This window comes from Erpetoichthys calabaricus, chromosome 18 (assembly GCF_900747795.2).
Source record: "Erpetoichthys calabaricus chromosome 18, fErpCal1.3, whole genome shotgun sequence".
NCBI classification, from domain to species: Eukaryota; Metazoa; Chordata; class Cladistia; order Polypteriformes; family Polypteridae; genus Erpetoichthys; species Erpetoichthys calabaricus.
The window spans coordinates 29,090,134-29,111,655 of NC_041411.2; the positions used below are offsets into that span (position 1 = coordinate 29,090,134).

Below are 21,522 nucleotides of genomic sequence, written 5' to 3' on the forward strand. Positions count from 1 at the left end.
TAATGCATAGTGTGGCTGAGACTAAGTGCAACAGTACAGCAGCAGCATCAAGATTTCACCGCTCCCATTTTGAGTTAATCTAACTGCTTTGTTCTCATTTTGCAGTTGTCTGCTTTGCAGCAGAGCAGTCTGATCCGCAAAGTGAAGAGGACACTGCCCAGTCCACCTCCAGAAGAGTCCCACCTTCCCATAATCACCCCGACTCTGCCCCAAATGTATGTGCCTACTTTGCCACAAAAAGTGGGGCCAAGGCCGGCTCAAATCACCAAGGCCAGCCTTCTGAAGGACATCACTCATGAGCTGAAGGTGGTGGAGCAGGAGTCCACCAAACTGCGCAAGCAGCAGGCAGAGCTGGAGGAAGAAGAAAAAGAGATTGACGCTAAGCTGCGGTACCTAGAGTTGGGCATCACTCAGAGGAAGGAGACCCTACTGAAGGAGAGGGAGCGGAGGGAACTGGCCTTCAACCGATGCATAGGAGACACACGGGACTACATGTCTGACAGTGAGCTCAATAACCTCCGCATTGCTACTACCTACGAAGGAAATGGACTACTGGCAAGGCCCAGTACTGCTCCCATGAGCCAGTTCTCGGAATTTACCACTACCCAGTACCCTTCCACCTCTTCCTATGCAACCTATCAGTATCAGACAGCTGCTCAGGGGACGGCCACCTACCAGCAAACAGGGTTCCAGCCACCCCAGTACCCCACTGTCACCAACACCCCACTCCAGCAAACCACTTTTCAGGCCCCTCAGCCTGCCCCAGTTTACCACCCTCAGAACACTTTCCAGCAACACAACTTTACCCCAAGTCAGCCCTACCAGTCTGATCTGGGAGCGCAGAGCCATCCAGGCTTTCAGCCTCCAGTTCCCTACCAAACGCAAACGTCCTTCCCTACCCAACCACCCTTCCAGCCTGGCCAAAGTATACCTTTCCAACCGCAGGCTGACATCCACAGCGTTCATCAGAAACCCCGTCAGACATCATTGGCAGACCTAGAGCAGAAGATTCCTACAAATTATGAAGTCATCAGCACCCCTGCTGTTGTGATCACCTCCACTGCCCCTGAAGTGACCTACTCATCCACTACGGTGGCCAACAGTTATGGACAGTACAAGCCCCCCGAGACCAGTCTAGCTGAACGGGTCAATGCTGTAGAAAGTCCTTCCTCCGCTTATTCTTCAGAATCGCTCTACACCAATTTGGAACAGAACATTCCCCGCAATTATGTTATGATTGAAGACATAAGTGAGTTAACCAAAGAGAGTTCAGGAACAACATCTGACCTGCAAAAGCCAGAGTCTCAGATGCCTCCAGCTAATGGGCGATATGGGAAGGATCGTTCTGAAGTGAGTGAGAATGTTAACACCACGAGGGGGAGCTCCTACTCAAAAGTTGAAGAAGAGTCTGAGGAAGACATGTATGACCACCATGGCAGGGTTAAGAGTAGCAGTAGCAACTACCACCAGCGTGGTGTTGACAGTCATGGAAGAATGAGCAGCAGTAGTGCTAGTGGAAGTGGGGGATCCTCCTACTATTACGATGACTACAAGCATTCCTCATCTCGGTTAGACAAGCACGGATCCAGCATGGGTGTCCAGAAGCATTCATCTAAAAACTTGGCCCCAGCTGTAGTATCCGCCAAACGCAGCAAGCACAGGAAGCAAAGCATGGAACAAAAGATCTCCAAGTTTTCCCCAATTGAAGAAGCCAAGGATGTGGAATCTGATTTGGCTAGCTACTCCATCACAACATCCTCAGAGGGCAATTGCAATGTGATGACCAGGGCAAAGAAGCTTCAAGATGAAATCACCTATGGCCTGAAGAAGAATGTTTATGACCAGCAAAAGTATTATGGCGTGTCCAGTCGAGATGCCTTAGAAGAAGATGACCGGTTGTACAGCAGTGGCAGGTCGAGGTCAACAGGCTACGGAATAGACAAGATCTCATCTCGGGACTCTGGCAACCACAGAAGCAAGTCCTATGACCGGGACACCATGGACCGATCCCAAAGGGGCAGCCACAGCCGGGGCCGGCCCACACTGCGCTCCCAGAACTCTGAGGAAGAGAGCCCGCTCAGCCCCATGGGGAAGCCGATGGGTGTTGGGCGAGGTTCTGGTACCTCAGAGCCGTCTAACAGCCACAGTCAGTTCGGCTCCAGCCACTCCCTGCCTGATGTGCAGGACCACATGAAGGACTTGCCCCGAAGCCATGTCTACAAGCCCGATGATGCTTACATTCTGGACGATATGCACTGTGCTGTGTCAGACAGTGAAGGTAAAGATAATGGGTGGTGAATGCCAAACCCTTACCCAGCGTACTCCCCTCACCCTGAAAATACAAGTGCATGCCAAGGCTGTGTCTTCAGGAGGGCCTGCTCTGTCTCCACTGACTGTTCCGTCCTGGCTGCAGCAACGCATGTCATTCTGCACCAGTGCTCACTTTGCATCATTGATTATTTATTTATTGATTTATTCTTTTTTTTTTTTTTTTTTACTTGTTTAGCATGTCCACAAGCTGCGTCTCCTGTTGTGTGTTCAGTGATGTTTGTCTGGTGATGTGCTGTGTTGTGTTTTTTATTTTATTTTTGGGATTTCTGTAATATGTTTACCCAAAGGAGTTGCTTTCTGCATGTTGTAAAGTTCGCCCCATTTTATTTTCCTTGCATGGCTTCAGTCTGCTTGCCGTTCACCTCGAAGGACTTGGAGATTGACTGTGACCTGTGTTTGGTTTCCAAAGCCTATCATTTGGGGCAGGAGGAGACAGACTGGTTTGAGAAGCCTAGAGAGCCACGCTCAGAGAGGTCCCGGCACTACAGTGGTGGTGGAAGCGGCTCACACTCTTCCTCGCAGAAGCGCGGCTATGTCAAGCACACATACCATGACTACGATGAGCCTCCAGATGAAGACCTCTGGCAGCAGGAAGACTATAACCAGCCTCGGCACTCATCCTCATCTTCATCCCGTGAGCACAGGCACCATGGAAGTAACACTGGCAGGCATTCTTCATCATCCCGCCATTCATCAGAAGAGCCTCGCTCATCACGATCATCTAAGCAGCATGTGAAGGATCCTTCCTTGCGCCATGACTCTCGGCAGCAGCCCACCTCATCCTCTTCATCCTCAACGAAGAGGAGTCAGCCCCCCGAGTCCCGGTCCTCTCAGGGCTATCACTCCTCTGATTACTCCCATCAGCCTTCTAGCCACCACCACCATGGCTCTTCAGAGGGCCAGAGGATGTCAAGGCAACAGCAGCCACCCTCAAGCCATCAGCAGCACCAACAATCACATCAGCAGCCATTGCAGTCATCCAGGAAGCAGGACATGCAGTCGTCTCAGCAGCAGTCATCTTCACGGCAAACATCAGCCTCTCAGCAGCAACAGTCCACAAGGCAGCAGCAGCAAGGGCAACAGCAGCAACCTGGCCGGCAGCAGCAACCGCAAGGACAGCAGCAACAGCAGCAGCAAGGGCAGCAGCAGCGCACTCAACAGCAGCCACCACAGGCATCCACGACAAGGCAGCCACAGATTCAGCCGACAACAGCAGGACCGCAGCAACAGCAACAGCAGCAGCAACAACAACCAGTTCAAGCACAGCAACAGCCGCAGCAGCAGCAGCAGGCTAAAGTGGGTCAGGCTCCGACCCGGCAGCCCCAAACAAGTGTCCAGCAGCCTGCAGCGGTGAGTCCATCCATCTTACTGTGGTTTTCATTCATGTTATCTTTCTCTGCCATTATCACTTTTTTTTTTGAATTTTGAAATGTAGCCCACTAGTAATTCAGAGTCCCGAAGCTTCAAGTGAAGTGCAATGAAATAAGCCACTCCCGATATATACCATGACATAAGGGTCTTTGATTGCCTCCTTACTAACCCACCATGTACATTTCTCTAAAGAGCTCTCTGACAACTTTAGGTTACAGAAGCATTTTGTGTCACATCCCAGAATGCATTGTTTGAAAATTGCTTTGTTCAGTAGAACAAGGCAGCCATCAGCATGCTGTTGTGGCATACTTCGGCAATCAACAAAGTAGTGTCCTAAATGTGTGATGCATTAAATAAACCGTCAATAAATAATAAGATAAAACCAATAAATAGATCCCATGAATAAACAGCTAAACCCAGGAATAAAACTAAAGTCAGGATCAACATTCATCCATCTTATTTCTAGTGTTCACTCCCCTGCTCACCCACACAGGTGTCCTGAGTAGGGCTGAGGCACTGGAAACACAGTCCACCATCTGATACGTGTCCCAACCACCTCCACCGGTACCCCTGGGACATTCTGATCCAGGCTCTCTAATCATGCCAACTCCATATGTCTAGAAGGACCCCTGGAGCCCACGGTTGCCCGTACTCAAAGTTGCTCAGCAGGCAGTGTGGTACAGTTGTTAAGGCTTTGGACCTCAAACCCCGAGCTTGTGGGTTCAAATCCAAATACAGACACTGTGTGACCCTGAGTGAGTCACTTGACCTGCCTGTGCTCCAACTGGAAAAACCAAAAAGAAATGTAACCAATTGTATTATAAATGTTGTAAGTCGTCTTGGATAAAGACGTTAGCCAAATAAGTAAATGTAAATGCCCCTGGAATGCTGTTCCTCTTCTTCCACTTTGGGACATCCCCAACTGTTTGTCTCCTCTGCATGGCACTGGCCCAAATGCCCAGTTTCTCTTCCTCCGTGTTTTTCTGTTCCTTTGATTGTTTTTTTCTCCCACCTTCTGATCTACTCAGATTTTTTTAGAACCCTTTTAGTGCAGGTGCACTGCGCCATTTGCACTCCTGCACGTAAATGAGTAATCAGTCACCTCCCATATTTAGTACTCCGTGTCCACACGGCCTTCCTCACGCGCACCTACATTCACGGGGACCGAGCCGTACAATTCTTTTAAAACACCTGTACCTGCTCTGGTTTTTCGATCATGTCATGGACCCCAGACACACTTCACCACATAGTTCTATTTGGTATCCATAGTCTTGTTATAATGTATAATCTGAACTCGCTGTGCTCTCACTTTTTTGGTGTCAGTAGAGCAGGGGAAGGAATGATTCTGCTCTCACATCGGTGGCCATGTAAATATCATGCCTACTGTAAATGTTACTCTAATTTCTCAAGGTATTGACTTAAAGACATGCTTTGTGAAGCTGTTTTGATTGTTGATATAATTTGAAAGGACCTTCATCACCTCACTTTATCTCTTTGTTTGCAGGCAAAAACTGACACGATGGATGCCTCCAAAGTGGGTGCCAAAGCAGTGACACAGCCAGCCAAGACCCCTCTGCCACAAACTCCAGCGACTGGAATAGGTAAGTGAATGGGAGTCCATCAAACAACCTTTGCTTCTACTCAGGTCTTATTAGTATGTTGCTTTTTCTCCTTCAATTGTCTGCAACTACTGCAGTTTTGCTACTTCTTTTAACCAGTGACCACCCTTACTTTCAAGAGCCTTTAACACTATAGTTCCCACGTAAACAAAACTGCTAGCCACAACGCAGTAGCCTCCCAACTGTCAGAAGTAATGAAACAAAGTCACTCAAAACCATAATTCAGAAATTTCAAATAACAGAAAAACTTGATCTAAGTCTCTGTGGAGCTTTATGGGTCTGTACATCTCGTACAACAATGACAGGACTGCTCTCTCTTTTTGTCTCTGTTCTAGGCTCTAAAGCAGCACCAAGACCTGGAGGCCCAGCTGGTGCAGGACAGCCTGCTGGAGAAGGAGAAAGCATGTTCTCGAAAATTCTACCAGGGGGTGCCGCTGAGCAGGCCGGAAAGCTTGGGGAAGGTGCTGCTTCATTTTAGAAGGGTCCCTTCTAGGATTTATGTTTTGAGCTTTTCCCTTCTTAAAATACTGTCTTTATTTGTGTGGCTTTTACTACATTAACCTCTGGGGACATTTGAAGATGTTTTCTAGGAGACAAACACTAGTTATCTATCTGTCAGTGAGCTTGTCTTAGACATTCACAGGATTTCTGCAATGAGCTAGTTAGATACACACTCAGGTTATCTATAAATCAATCTATTATAGTGCCTATCATTATCAATCCATCTATCTATTACAGTGCCTATCATCATGTATCTATCTGTCTACTATAGTGCCTATCATAATCTGTCTAACTATCTATCTATCATAGTGCCTAACATTATCTATTTATTACAGTGCCTATTATTATCTACAGTATCTATCTATCTAATAGATAGATAGATAGATAGACAAGGCACTATTGTCTATTATATAGCGCTTATTATCTAACTGTCTATTTTCTGATAAGTGTGGCCATGTACTGAAGGAATTACAGTGTAATCTATACGGTTGCAGGTTCAGTTTACTACTGTATAGCATGGTGAGTGAGTGTCAGAGCTCCACTTGTAGAAATATGGTATCACCTGCTTTATTCAGTACCTATAATTGCTTCATTATTGTGTTCACAATGAAAGGGTATAAAACAGTATGGGCTGTTTCTATTTGTTCAGGTCCTCTTTTAGTCCGACTGTGAATTGCTCTTGTCTCTTCTCCTATGTAAAATTCCTTCCACAAGGTTAACTACCTCCGTTTAATCCTGAGGAAACTTGATTTCCTGCACTAACTGTATTCTCCTTTTCCATTGTTCCTGCCTCACACCTGTCTCTCTTTTCTCCTCTTTATTTCCACAGCTGTGTCTGCTTTTGGAAAGAAATTTACTTCATTTTGGTGAGCTGCTGAATAGAGGGTAAGTTGCTTTCACTACTTCTGCCAATGTATGTACCTGAGACTCCCTTTGGGGCAGCCGGAGCCTTCATCTGAAAAAACAAGGAGTGCTGCCTGGCTATGGAGGGCAAAGCGCTCTCTACTGGTTTCATATTTCAAAAGGCTGCCACTTGGACAGAGAGTGTGTGCCCCCTAAGCAGGTTATGTAGAAGAATAGCCAAAGAGCCAAAAGCACACTAGTGCCCGTTAGTGTCACTGCACCGCTGTATTCGGGTCTCAAAGGAGAGAAGTACTGGTGAGAATCTTGAAGAGAACGTTTATTCAAAATGAATTATTGTTGAGACGGTCAGAGGTTTGTTTCTTGATTTGAAATACACGTCATGTTTGAAATTTTTTTTCCCCCCCAAAACAAATTGCAGCATTGCATGTATGACAAAACAAATGGAGTAAAATGGGCACAACTTGGCAGTGTCAGCACTAATAGTGCACGTTAGGAAGGCTGGAGTTGAGTTGTTTTTGCATTTTTTTGTTTTTGTACAGGTAGTAGAAATGATATTTCTTTTCCTTGGCATAAATTTTGTGAATTCAAAGAAGAGGTAACAACATATTTTTGTTGGCATTGGATAGAATTTCAAACCTTAACAAAAGTCAATGACCTGGTGTTGCCTTTCTGCACTCTAGAATGTTCTGGAGTGGTTAAGAAGAAGGAACTGGCCCCTGTACTGGAAAAACCTATGAACACATGGCTCCTGATTTTCATATTAGAGGGTGAAGTGTGGGACTCAGGGGGTCACAGTAAGTACCTGCACATGAACACAAGGTTGTATTTCAGATTGTCAAATTCAGAGCAGCAGCCACCAATATAAGACTTGAGAAATACAGCCATATATACACATACTGGGCTAGCCCTCAGGAAGCAGTCCTGTGCTCCTCAATACAAGTACAGTCTGTTCTGCATGTTCCCTAGCCAGACACATTCTGTAAGCCATGAGGGCAAAAGAAAATGGGTCACTATTTTCACCAAAAAGCAACAATCTAGGGATACTAAACACTAATCATTGGATGTCTTATTCACATGCCTATCATGGTTATGTAAAGTCCACCCCATTTCTCTTCTTACCATGTAATAAGTTAGAAAGAGCTGAAGTGACCATCTGGCTTAGGCTATTCTGTATCATGCTCTTTCTGTTTAATAACCGCAGACTCTCTGTTGCTTTCTTAAATGCAGCCATTTGGCGGGTTGGAATCACTGATGTCCAGGCACCACTGAAGATTCCAAACATACATATCGCCATTTTCCTTGGACAGGAGGTAGGATGTGGGTGAAGGTGCATCCAATAACCTGGCTGAGAAGGGAAGCATGCAATTCTAGGGTTTATTATTATTTTCCTTTGAGTTAGTAGGAGATTAGCATACATTGGGAAGCACATGTCCAGTAGCAGACTAAAATATGCCTAGGTTTCTGAGCACAGGATTAGGTGGTCCTTTAAGTATGCAGATGGTGTGTTTAAGGGGCAGTCCGGCTGTGGTTGCTTTTATGTAACACAGTCAAAGTTAGGTGGCATATACAATGTGTGTTCATTCTAAACCTTTTGTGCAATCTTAATGCACAAAACTGCACAGAAATTACTGTGTTCTCACCCCTGTGAAACTCTGATGTGGTATATCAACACAAATGTTAAAAAAGGAAAGATGCCATTCCCACAATGTTGTGTTGTGTTCTTCACCAATGAATGAGGAGGACAGGCAGATCTTCAGTTCTGAACCTATCAAAAGTATTTATCTCTTTGAAAGTTTTCACATTTTCTTATTATCGTATATACTCACGTATAAGTCGGGTCTTGAAACCTGAAAAATCGATCATAACCTATACGCCCATTCAAAAATGCAGCATTTATTTATTTTTTTACATCTTCTTGCCTCCTCCAATCTCGCATCAGTTTCTCAGATGCATCGAATTTTGTTGCAGCAGTGCAGTTACCAATTTGTTTTGCTACTTCAACGACGTTTAATTTAAAACCAGCTTCATATTTTCTTCTGATCAAATGCTCCATCATAGATAAGGGATGCTCTTTCGATAAAGGTGTATGAGGGTGTGACATACAAAAAACACAAAACAGTGCAGACGTCACTTCAGAATAGTTCTTTAGGTTAGGAGCACGTGCTGATACAGCGCATTGCCGCACCCACATAGACAAAAAAGGCAGTGTGCTCCGTGGTTTCTCTCTCAGGCGGGCATTAGCATATTATAATCCCTTGTATCAATAGCATGAGTTTTCCGCATTCAACTTATACGACCAACATTATAAAATACCAGAAATTATACTGTAAAATCAAATTCCGACTTATCTGTGGGAGAACTTATCCACGAGTATACAGTGGACCCTTGACTTACGAACTCAATTCGTTCGCAAGGGCTGGTTGCAACTCAAGTTGGTTGTAAGTCAAGACTATTTTTCCCATAAGTAATAATGGAAATACCCATAATGCGTTCAGAACCTCCACAGCAACACTTACTTAACCTTTTCATAATAAAAAAGGGTTGTATAATGTGCATAATTTACCAAAACACCAATAATGTTTCTAATGTACTAACCAAAAAGTTATAAAAAGTGCCTAGCCTACCAGAAACAACAATTTCATACTGTACTCACCATTTAAGTTGACATTTTTGGCTTGCAGGAAGGGAGGAGGAGAAGAATGAAATGGAAGGTGGTTATTGTTTGGAAGGAGCCTCCTTATACAAATCTTTTCTTTGTAAAATTGTCGAGATGGTGGATTTCGACATGCTGTACATATTAGCGAGATCGGTCACACGAACACCACTGTCATATTTCGGCACAATTTCCTTCTTCGTTTCGATTGTGATAGCTTTCTTTATCTTCGTTACCTTCTCTTCCTTCACCTTCATTACCTTCTCTTCCAAACTTAGCAATTATCGAAAAAAATGATATAAATCACTGCACTGACCGAAATTACGTCCACAAACACATGTATCTGGGCTCCGACTGACGCTTACAAATGCTCTTGGCTGTTTGTTTACAATCGCGCAAGTGGATACACATGACCGCATTCAGGTCGTAATGCAAGATGCTGGTCGTAAATCAAAACAAAAATCTTGGTCGTAAATCAAGTTGTTCGCATGTCAGGCCAGTCGTATATCAAGGGTCGACTGTATATGGTACATAACATTGAATTACAGTGGATTAAATTTGGCTTTTTGACATTGAAAGTAAAGCAAAAACAGATATCTGCAAAATGGTCTAAATTCTTTACAAATACGCTGTCAATTATTTTGTGTTTTAGAAGTATTGACCCCATTTAAGATGACATCCCTACATCCGGGCACATCATTAATTCAATTGTGAAAAGCAGTCTGTTTCAGTTGATCTCTATATATAAAAGCCAAATACCACTGGCTCACTCATCACGAAATCCCCCGAACCATGAGGACTTGGGACTTGAAATTTGGAATGTAGGTTACCCTTGGCCCATAGGTGCTTGCTAAGAAACGGTTTTAAAAATTTCGCAGACGAAGCATGAAATTTCTTATAGTTTTTTAGACCCATTCACTCCATTTCTTTCTAAAATAAATTTCCTTAAAGTAAATTAAAAATACTTTTATTTTTCTGAAGAGTACAAGTTTTGTTTTGATATTTTCGAGTTTCCACAAAGTGTCTATAATTTGCCATTTATTTATCTTTTTAAAATGATTTAGTTAGACTATTCCAAGGTATATTAAAGCAAAATGTTTTGTTTTTTTTGAGGATTTTGATTTTCATACTTTATTTTATTCTTTTTCATACTTTCTTCACAAAGTCTTCTATTAAGTTTATACCTCTTTAAATAAACCCATAAAACTATGACCGAGAAAAGAAAGGATTTATATTGACGAAGTAATGGTCCCTCACCGCGTGGTGCAGATGAGCGGTGACCTTGCGTGCCTGTTCTCCTCACTGGCCTACGTTGTGCATGGCACCGCTTCTCTGGCTGCTCAGATGTGGGCTGACATTGTTAGTCATGTCGCAAATAACTGGCGGAGGTTCAAGCCATACATCATGATGCAGACTGGCAACCCCTACTGCACCAAGCCTCAGTACCTCGGCAAAATGTCCAGACCCACAACCTATGACTGTTTTAAGTCTTCTATACTTAAAACAGCTTATATTTGAGTAAACCATTTCAAGAAATAATTAGTAACCTATTTTGTTTCGTTTATGTGCTAAATCTAGCCTTATGACCTTTACAGGACGTATACTGTCACTCTGTATATTTTAGAACATATTTTTCCTAGCGAAGAACAGGCATTCGGCTAGTTGTAGTATAAATGAACGTTACCTATAAGGTCCAGTCTGGGGGGAGTATGGGGGTCTGACCTCCACAATGAAGACAAGACAGCACTCCAAGCACACCCCTACTTTAGAGAACCTTGAAAGATTGACTAACTAGCATAGCACAGAAGAGGTAGGTGAACCATGCTTACTGCGATGCTCTTCCAGGAACAACAATCAGGACTTGGCTTTTATCTGTTGATAAATTTTTAAAAGGTCTACTGCTTCAAAGAAACCTTCAACATTTTTGCCAAAGGCAGTCGCCACAAAGTGACTGTATGTCTTGTACTACATTACTTATTTTTTACTCAAAACTTTGGTAAGGTTGCTTTGTCTTTCATTTCTCATCAATAAGCCTCATCTCAATACTGAATTTCTCATAATTCTGCAACATGGTTTCTGGAACATATGAGGGGGGACCCAAAAATAAAAGGAATTTAAAACAAAATTTGTATATTTTTCAGAACATTTCCAAAATTTAATCACCCTTAAAATACTCTCCCTGAGAAGCAATGCACTTGTCCCACTACTTTTTCCACTGTTCAAAACTGTTCTGAAACTCTTGGCAAAGTGATAGCCTTTAGTGCCTGCGTCGTTTGCTTTTTGACCTCCTCTACATCCTGAAAATGCTTTCCTTTAAGGTCCCTCTTTGCACGGTGTAAGGTCCACGTAGCATGGGAATTGGTTGGAGTAGGGGGGCGGTTGCTTTGGTCATCCGTTGTCATCCCGTTTTTCGTGAGAAACTGCTGCACACTCAATGCTGTGTGGGCGGGAGTGTCGTCGTGATGCACAAATCACTCGCCTGATCGCCACAATTTGGGTTGTTTTCTCTGCACTGCATCATGTGATCGTTTGAGCACTTCATGGATGCCACCTAGCCAAATGATGCAGAGGGCAGTCTAGTACTTGCACCTAATGGCAAACGTCAGAACTAACGCCTCTCCAGCCTCCAGAAAAAATTTCTCGTTATTTTTGGGTCCCCCCCTTGTACACAGTTACAAGAACAAGCTTACTTTTTTACCCTTTGATACAGTAAGGTTGGAGTCTTCATTTATTGCATGCATTTGCTTTTTATAGTCTGAAAATGACGCAGTACTTCTTTATAATTTTGTAACAAATAGTTCAAAAAGGTGTGCATTATAATTTAATATTCTTACTGTTGAAGAATGTGGTTTCTTTGCAATTATTTGTCCCCTTGACTAACTACATTTAATTCCTTGTCCCAAACTTGAAATGCGTTTAACTTACTATTACAGAAATACTTTAGGTCCTGTGCTAGAGGTACTTGCTTCATGCACATAATTTATATACCAACAGTAAGTTACATAAAGGAAATACATTAACGCATACTGTTTCTTCTATAAAACAGTTATGCATGCTTTATTTCTGACATACTTTTTTAAAATGTACAACCTCATAAACCTATTTTGGGCTGCTATTTCCACTACAGAATTCTAAGGAGTCAGTACTTAACCCTGCCATATCAGGTGCACACAGCTATGGATGGGACACCAGTCCAATGTAGGGTACACTCATGTAAATGCCCAATCTCAGTCATACTCATACAATTATGAGGCACTAGTCTAACATGAAAGTATTTTGAATGTGAGAAGAAACGTGAACACACACAGTAAATCAATGCATAAACCAATAACAAGGGCAAACTCCACATTGTACAATCCATTAACCAAACTCAAGTCCTTGAAACGGTGTGGAGACCCCACTGACCATTAGGCCATCATGCTGCCTGTTTATCTTATAATACATTTTAATTAATTTGATTGACAATGGTGCAAAATTCTGTAAAACCTAACATTAGGCAGCCTGCAGTTCTTTTCTGATCATATTAAGTCACATTCAGCAGAAGGAAACATATGATGTGATTTGTTAGGACTGTATGGTATGTTTAAAAATATCTCAGAGACTGGGTGGTAGTGGGTGGGGGAAGCATGCCAATTTTTCCGATCATCATAATAAGTCTGGGTATCTAAACTCTGAATTACACGTTAAAAATGGAATATGATGAAGCAGTGCTGCAAGTGTTAAACAGCTTAAGAGGTTAACATTTTTTACTACAATATTATATAGGTGGCTGTTATCTTTTGAATATTGTGCTACAATATTTCTCAGGAGAATTAGCTCTCTCTCATCCGATCCTCTGTGTAAACCAGGCTCCCCTGGTGTGATCATCACGTTTCATTGTGAGAACTACTGATTGCAGATGATCCAATACACAAAAAAACTGTTGTCGGGAGGCACTTGGTTCTGCAATAATTAACCTTCTTCAGAGAATGCAGTTACTTTACAGAAGCTCATCAAAATGCAAATGGAAAATAAAACATTTTGGATTACATAAGGTCATAAACATGTTTGCTTCGGCTGCCCTTGAGCTTAATAAATTTATCAGTAGTGTCATATAATCAGGCCACAGTTTGACAGGTAGGGGGACTGCACTGTCGTTTCTCATCTTGGCGGCTCCCACTCTTTTGAATTTCGTGCTTCCTTGTACAGATTAAGACCACCATGACTATCAAATAAGGTGATGTTATCCGTTCCTGATGGGAATTACAATATCAGATATCAGTCTCCTTTACGCTGTGCACAGTGTTAAAACCACATCTTCTATCTTTATTTACCTGTGTGATCAAATTAATAAAATACTGAAAACATATTGGCCATCTGATTCGTAATTCATTACATTTGTTTTAGTGAAGGGTCTGTCAAACAAAGTAATTCTTATTAAAGAAATCAACTTTACTGGATGAAGTTGAAGATGTCAGCTCTGCAGTCTTGTCACACATGACACAATCAGACTTCCTTGTTATAATCAGTACTGTTAAACCATACCTGAAGAGAATTTGAAAAAGAAGTGGAGTACTCTTCTCAGGAGTTACAGGATCAGCCACTAACCCGACTAGAAATTAAACTGACTGATCTTCTATATGAGAAACGGATAACTAACAGAGCAGAAGAAATTGAGAAGGGACCACAGTAACAAACATGAGTAAATAACAAGCTAAGTCTATAACTTTAAATTTAAATTGTTCTTTTGGCAAACCAAAACACAAATCCCTAAATCAGAGTCAAGTTCAAGTCAGAAAAGTCGTAATACAGATTGACATTCAAAAATCCGGTTCCTTCAGAATTCCGGCATGGATTTCAGAGCACATTTTCAAATGTACCACGTTATCGCACCACTGTTTTCTGGAGGCGCTGTTTATGTTTTGATGGCACTAGTGTCGATAATCAGTTGTTGGGTCTTGCTTGCACCTGCTAACAGGCATTCCTGCTCATTCCTTCTCATTTTATCATTTATTTGCTGCTGTATGGATTCAGCAAAGAAAAGAGTTGGTGTAAAACGTAAACATTGTGTGTTGTCGATCGCAGAGAAAATGGAAGTGCTAAAAAAACTTGATAGCGGCGTGTCTGTGCGAACCATTTGCTTTTCATTTAGTGTTTAATTTTCTTTCTTTAAAAGACTGTACAGGTAGTCATTTTCTGTTAAATATATACAGCATATATAACCATCCAAAATCCGGCATTTTTGAAAATCTGGCACTCCTCAGGTCCGGAGGTTGCCGGATTTTTGAATGTGAACCTGTACAAGAAAATGTAAAACAAAACATACTTGCTAGGTACATTGTCGTTATCCAATACCAGCTAATGTGGAAATGCCCAAGGCTGACTTTGTATGCCATTGTTACGGTGACACCACATGTCATACATTCTTTAGTGTTTTGGTGGCAACCATGTCACAAAATGGTGGCACCTGTGAAATCTAATATAGCATTGGATAAAAGGCACAAATATTTTTTAACTACTAGAAAATTAAACCAGGTCAAGAAAATAATACTGGAAATGGATTCAAACTTAAAAAAGCATAATAGCCATAAATTTCATTCAAGAAAGCTCTTTTTGATAATGAGGAAAAAATGGAACATAATCAAGCAGCATGACAGTGAAGTTTTTCTGAATGTTACAAGATATAACTAAAACAAGACATGAATAAAGTAAGTCATTCTCATTTTTATTATCACTGTTTTTATTTTTTGATGCTGCAATTGCTATTTTGTCTACTGTCTGATGGTCACTGCCACACTGTTGTCATTTGCTAGGCTGGTTACCCTCATGTGACTGGGCTCCAGTGGCGTGAGTGATGCCACTGCCTTGTGACTATAAAAGATGGATGTATGAATGGTGGGGTTTCAAATCATTGATCAAAGAAAAGCCAAAAATATCCTCAAAACCTAAGCTTTTTAAAGATCAGTTGCTTAGTTTTGCTAGTGACCTCCTTTTCTAACTATTTTGACCAGGGGTTGCCAAGTCCGGTCCTGGAGGACCACTGTGGCTGCAGGTTTTCATTCTAACCCTTTTTAATTGAGTGCCTTGTTTGTGTTGCTATTTAACTTCTTGTGAATTAATTTAATTGAATTGCTTTTTTAAGATTTTTTTCTCCTGCATTTATTCATCGTTCCTCTGAATTGCTTCATTTCTTTACTTAAATGGCACCCAAACAGAAATGAAATGTGAGGTGAGTGAGCCAACAGAAGACCAACCAAGTCAGGGCCTCAAACTCCAACCAGATGCTTAATGAGGTGCCAATTCCTGTCGTTAATTAAACCAGTTCTTTAATTTCATGGCTTGTTGCTGCTCTCATGGTGCATTAGCAGACATTTCTGAAATTGCTGATTTTCTCTTTTCTAAGAGCGTTGCTCAAATGTTTTGGGGTCCTGAGCAGATTGACATTCCCAAGACCGTCACCTTTCTTTATTTTCAGATATTGTATGATGGACACCAGTTGTTTTGGCTCATTTTGCATCTCATTATTGTTTGACTGCTAATTAAGGAAAAAAGAAACAATTAAGGGGTCTGAGTCTTCAAGAACAAGTCAATTAAAATTAATTCAAAAGAAGTTAATTAGCAGCAAAAACAGGTCAATCATTCAGAAAAGGGTTAAAATGAAAACTTGCAGCCATGGCGGTCCTCCAGGACTGGACTTGGCGACCCCTGATTTTGACATCAACTTTCTAATACACCATTTGTTTTGATAAACAATCTTTTGATTCACAGATCTGACCCCTAGCTGCCTTCTGACAACATCTTCCACCTTGCCCTTACATCTCCACCTCATTTCCTCATCCTAAAATTCTTTCTTCCAGTGGACATGCTACACGTTCACAACAAAAATCTCACAGGCTCAGAGTTCTAAAAGTTTATAAAACATACCACAGAACAACTGTAAAGCTTGCAGGTCTATCACGATAAAAGCGTAGAAGATTTGTGAAAAATCAGGCACATAAACAGAAACCATCAGTATAAAAAGGTAAAATAAGCAGACAGCATAATGTTACAGCTGCTGTTAAATCCAACAAGTGATCCTGGGTGCTAGCAGAGTCAAAAACTAAGGGGCAGTTGAAGTAAAAATATAGAATAGTGAAATTTTAGCAGCTCAGATACCAATAACATAAAGCTGCAATGGATAGCGCAATCAGATTTCTACCGGTATAGCCGTGCAATTTCAGGATCTGGCCGAAAACAAATTCTTTGATATTATCACGATAAATTTATAGTTTGGGATTTTGAGATTTGGTGTCCTGAATTTTTTCCCAAAGATGCATTTTAAGAATGGTGAAACCTGGAAGGACCAAAACGTTGGAATGCAGATATCAGGTAGAACCAGTCTCGGATATTTAAATAATAAGTCTAAATGACACGGATTTGTGACAGGCAGAGACGTATAGAGAGTTACAGCTTTAGAATACTGGGATTTGGCACAATATGGCTTATTGTAAAAAAAAGAAGGGTTAAAGAGATATATTTGACATTATCAGACTCTTGAAGGGACAACTACAAGATACAGAGATCGAATAGAATCAGTCACAAAAGGTCAACGAGACCGAGGTCTGGATGTTTTGATTTGCTCCAAAGGGATGGCCAAAACCACAAAAATCCTTCCCAAAACTCAGTGCTAACATAAATTATATTAAAGGATTAAACAACAAAAGGAATCTGAAATACTATAATCATGAAACAATAACTTACTATAGACGAATGAGCCAAAAATATTTATGAAAAAACTAAAACTACAATAATAATAATGATAATACAAAAATTAGCAAGAAGATAAATAGTAAAATGATTTAAATAAAAATGCAATAAAAATAAACAAATAAACCTAGAAGGCTGAAAAGGAGAAAAACAAAAAAAGAAATGAATGAAATAATTTAGCAAACAAAAAACAAAGAAAAGAATACATTTCCTAAATCAAAAATCTAAAGTCCTGCAAAGTGAAAGTAATAATTTGAAAAGTCAATTGTTCCAAAACTAAAGGTCTAAAAGGCCACTAATCATTTACTAACAGAAAAAGTACAAAATGAATCTAAGAGCACAGCTTGTAGTAGTCAATGCCACAGCAAGGTGCATATGGCAGGCAGAGTCTTAAATGAAGATCTGAGGTTACCATGGTTCTAATTACTGCAGCAGCTGATACCAATAATTGACACTAAAGAGGGTAAAGGACAGGGATAAATACAAAACACAAAATAAAATGAGGGCAAAGCAAAATCAAGGAGATATTTTGGACAGTCTAGGTAAATAGGATAGATGAGCTTGTTGGGATGAATGGCCTGTTCTTGTCAGAATTTTTCCAATTTCCGATGGGGACATTTGACCAAAAAGTGGTAGTCAAGACAGTACAAAACTGAAACTGGAAAGAGTTGCACTATAGTGAAACCCGACTGTCACTATGAATTTACCAGAAGCTTTGGAGAGTGGAGGAGTCCTGCTCCAGACTTTCTCACCAACCAAGAACTGAGCAGGCCTATGTCTCAGGTCGAGCCTTTCTCCGACTCACACCCTGAAACAAGAAATTACATAAATAAATAAATAAAGTTCTGTATCAAACAAAACAAAAATATAAGCAACAAATAAACAGATACCTCCCTTTACCCCATGATGATATCAAACACCAACACAACAATAGACATTTGTGACAAAGTCCTTAACCCAGTCCAATGCGGTGTTAGTGAATGAAATGGAGGAAAAAATGACAGTCCAGGAACACCTTTCTGTAAGTAATATATCAGACAGTCCTACTGGCAGTCCTGATGCGGTGAGGGGTGGTGAGATTTGGGAGCGCGCCCTCCGATAAAGCATGATGACCAATCCAACACTATTCACAGGACAGGCAGGCACACAACAGTCCAAACATCCTTGCAGGTACAACGATCCAGGATGGAAACGATATTCCACAGGTGATATTGAGGACAAGAGAGACGGGTGAACACAAACAAAAAAGAACTGATATGTCTCGGGTTGTACGAACAAGACATAATTAAGTTCCAAAAAAGTTCAAAGAGAACTCCTCCAACCAAACAGAATGCGAGTGAACCACATTTGACCAGTGGATTTTCTCAGTTTTGACAGGGCTATCAGCAGATCAACATGAATACAGACAGGTGGTCCTGCCTCTTGGGGAAACGCCCAGAAAGCCCAATGCATATATGAAAAAATAATTACACAATAATGAAAAATCGTACAATTAGTTAAATAAATACAGTATAATAAACATAGAAAATACAAATCAGAAATAAAGAAGGAACTGAAAGAGCAAATACAGTACATAAACAAGCAGAACCATGACAACGGGATAGCAAATGGTGATATGAGCAGACCCCTAAAGTTAAAGCAGAAGGATTCTGAAAATTCAATGTTTTGTTCCCCAATAGATATCATTTTAGGATGCTCAAATTTGTCAGGAGTAAATTCCAGCATGTAATCCTCCTTAATATAGAATGCTGATCAGATCGGACACCAACAAACTACAGATGTAATCAATAAAACTATATGATAATGAGATCTATCAAAACTTGAATTATAAGCATTGAGAAAATAAAAATGTTAAAAACGGGAAATTTGGTTGGAGAAGAGAGATGCAGCATACAGAGATAGTAAATGATCAGACACTAAGTTGAGTCTGCTGGATGGGAAGCTGCAGGAGGTCTGGCAGAATCAAACTCCCAGAAATTAATTTAAGTGACAGTGGGGACTAACGCAGCCACACTGTCAAAGATTTTGACAACATAGTGCAGAATAGTATAAGCTGACAGAACTGAATTCCAAAACTAAATCAACAGAATACTAATTAACATTTTAAAATGAAACCATTTCTGAATAAGGAAACCATCAGGACTAGACTCATAGATGTACACCTGTGTGGTACCTAATCCAGAAAGAACTGGGCACCCAGGAAGTAATGTTAGTAAAAACTGAAGAGATAATGGTACAGGATAGTAAAATTTGACACAGGTAGACACCTAAATAAAAAGCAAAAGGAAACTGAAATATCAGCATGTCGGTCTCCAAACGCATATTGCTTCTGAATGCTGAGATCTGGTTGTATCAGTTGTCAGGTTGGTAGAGATGCAAGACAGTGACATCTGACAGCATCGGACTCTGACAGGTGCTTCTGGCTGTGTTGCAGTGGCATTGCCAGTGATTTCTTTGGTGTCTTGGTCCTGCCTTCCGTGGTTACAGAGCTCAGAGTGGCTCGCAGATGGGGATGCACATTCCTGCTGTGATTTAAATAGATGGAGCTTAAAAGAAACAGCGGGGAGTTTAATTATGTGATTATTCTGCTATAATTGGGCTTGTATGGAAAAAGCTTCCACTTCATTGCTCTGCTGTGAAGTGTGCTTTGGAAAGCATGGAAAGAGGCATCTTTCACCTGAAGAGGTTACCTAGGGCAAGACACCCCAGGATGCAGAGAAAAAAAACATTTGCAGAAGGGTGAGGCAAAAGGAAAAAGAGGTTAATCATTAAGGCTTTCATGACTCACGCTGATGCTTACACAACCCACAGGGAGTTTGAAATTCCTGGTGGGATGTGAGAACCCCAGTGGCCACCCTAAACTGGCGTTGCTGCATTCATCCCTTCTCTAGAATAACATAAAGGGAAGATCCTTGGAGGCAGAGTAGTGAATTTTGTAGAGGGTAAGAGTGCACATCTTCTAGCAAGAGTTTTCAGAGTGTGTCTGCTAAGGGTTCATGATATACAGCATCTACTAAATGTTCACCTACATTATAGGTTTATGGCGCCATTGTTGTTACGTGTATAGAGTATAATAAAATGTTTACTTTCATGTACCATGCTAATCAGCAAGTAGCATGCTGTTGTGTGTTTGAGCCTTGCCTCTCCTTGCAAACTAGTAACATTTGATCAGCATTGACTTACAGTATAAGCATTTAAGATGGACAGGTACAGAGTCTTTGCTTGCGCATCTTGTCAGATTTATGAAAAAAATATATAAATGCAAAACAGGCAAAGGCAATAAATCATTGAGAAAGAAGGTAAGAAGTGTTTTTGGTGGGAGGCAACTGCAGCACATCAGGCCCGCATCAGTCTGTCATAGACGTTGAAGCTCGCCGCCTCTACCCCCTCACATCTCCTGCTTTGCTAAGCACTTCTCCTTTGATCGATTATTTTGATTGCTCTCATGTTCAAAGTGCGTAATTGAATTTACCAAGCTTCAGATTCCACCTGCTGCACCGCATCTTCAGAACACGGTACAGGCAGGTCCTTATGTAGCAGTCCTTTTGGAATGTCTTGGAGACGGATGAACGTAACCAAAACATCTTTTGATTAGACACATCCTTTCAAAAGAGGAATGTTACTATGGTTGCAAGAATTTTGGAAGAAAACCTAGACAGAAAATAAAACCAGTGATGCAAGAGACAAGGAGTCATGACCTGTTCATTCAAAGGAGTCCTGACCAATCCAGCATCTAATGGGTCATATCAAGTGTGCCTGATATGAATTAGAAAAAGACTTCCAGCTTTAAGGCCTGTGTTCATAAAGCAAGCCTGACAGTCATCTTACTGATATGTCTACGGCCAAGAGCAGCACATACTGTAAATAGACATCAGGAGTTATGACTGCCATTGGAAGTAGAGACTACACCTAATGTTCTTTAAGTACCATAGATCATTCACTTGTATCATTGCTAGGGTGTTATGGTCTGTTTATTTCCATCTCCTGGTGATATTTTATCATTCTCTAGATACATTAGTAGCAAGATACCCATACTAGCTCCTTATCTACAGTACATTACAGACAAGTACATGCTTTATTAACTTGCACTGTTTAACACCCAGAAATGGCACAAGGGAGTCCCAACATACGCCCTCATCCTAGTCCTTGGATTGCTTTGTGGTGCTTTTTAATAATTACCTGTCAAGTCTGATGCCCTCTTCCCAACAGTGTAGCACAGTGGGCAGCACAAGACTTAACAGGTGAAACCTCACGTACCGCAGAGGTCATTATAAGATCTGGAGTAAGCAACTTAACCTGCCTGAGTACATACATAGTAAAATGTAAATGTAAACAATGGTACTATTGTTGGGTCCCTGTTAGGCACTTTGGGATGATGGTCACTCTAGAAAGGTGCTATACAGTACTCTGCATGCTTATTTGTCAGATCTTTGTGACACATTAAACATCCTAAGTACT

At 41.2% G+C, this 21,522-nt stretch overlaps 1 protein-coding gene and 1 long non-coding RNA gene across 3 annotated transcripts in view; one reads left to right on the forward strand and one right to left on the reverse strand.

Annotated features, from left to right (window-relative positions):
• bsna (bassoon presynaptic cytomatrix protein a) overlaps nt 1–21,522 on the forward strand; it is a 344,908-nt gene that overhangs the window by 313,001 nt on the left and 10,385 nt on the right. The window contains exons 6-12 of one of the 2 annotated variants that reach the window (XR_007933881.1): nt 106–2,278; nt 2,741–3,681; nt 5,207–5,303; nt 5,657–5,782; nt 6,652–6,707; nt 7,367–7,480; nt 7,914–7,996. Coding sequence is in view for 1 of the 2 variants with exons in the window: in XM_051921173.1 (XP_051777133.1) it covers nt 106–2,278; nt 2,741–3,681; nt 5,207–5,303; nt 5,657–5,782; nt 6,652–6,692 (3,378 nt within the window). In the remaining variant the exon portion in view is untranslated. The remainder of the gene's footprint in view (nt 1–105; nt 2,279–2,740; nt 3,682–5,206; nt 5,304–5,656; nt 5,783–6,651; nt 6,708–7,366; nt 7,481–7,913; nt 7,997–21,522) is intronic. The other variant, XM_051921173.1, reaches the window with a different exon arrangement.
• The window catches only part of LOC114668922 (uncharacterized), a 41,609-nt gene continuing 37,398 nt past the window's right edge, over nt 17,312–21,522 (reverse strand). The window contains exon 3 of the long non-coding RNA XR_003718939.2: nt 17,312–17,872. This is a non-coding gene — a long non-coding RNA (uncharacterized LOC114668922). The remainder of the gene's footprint in view (nt 17,873–21,522) is intronic.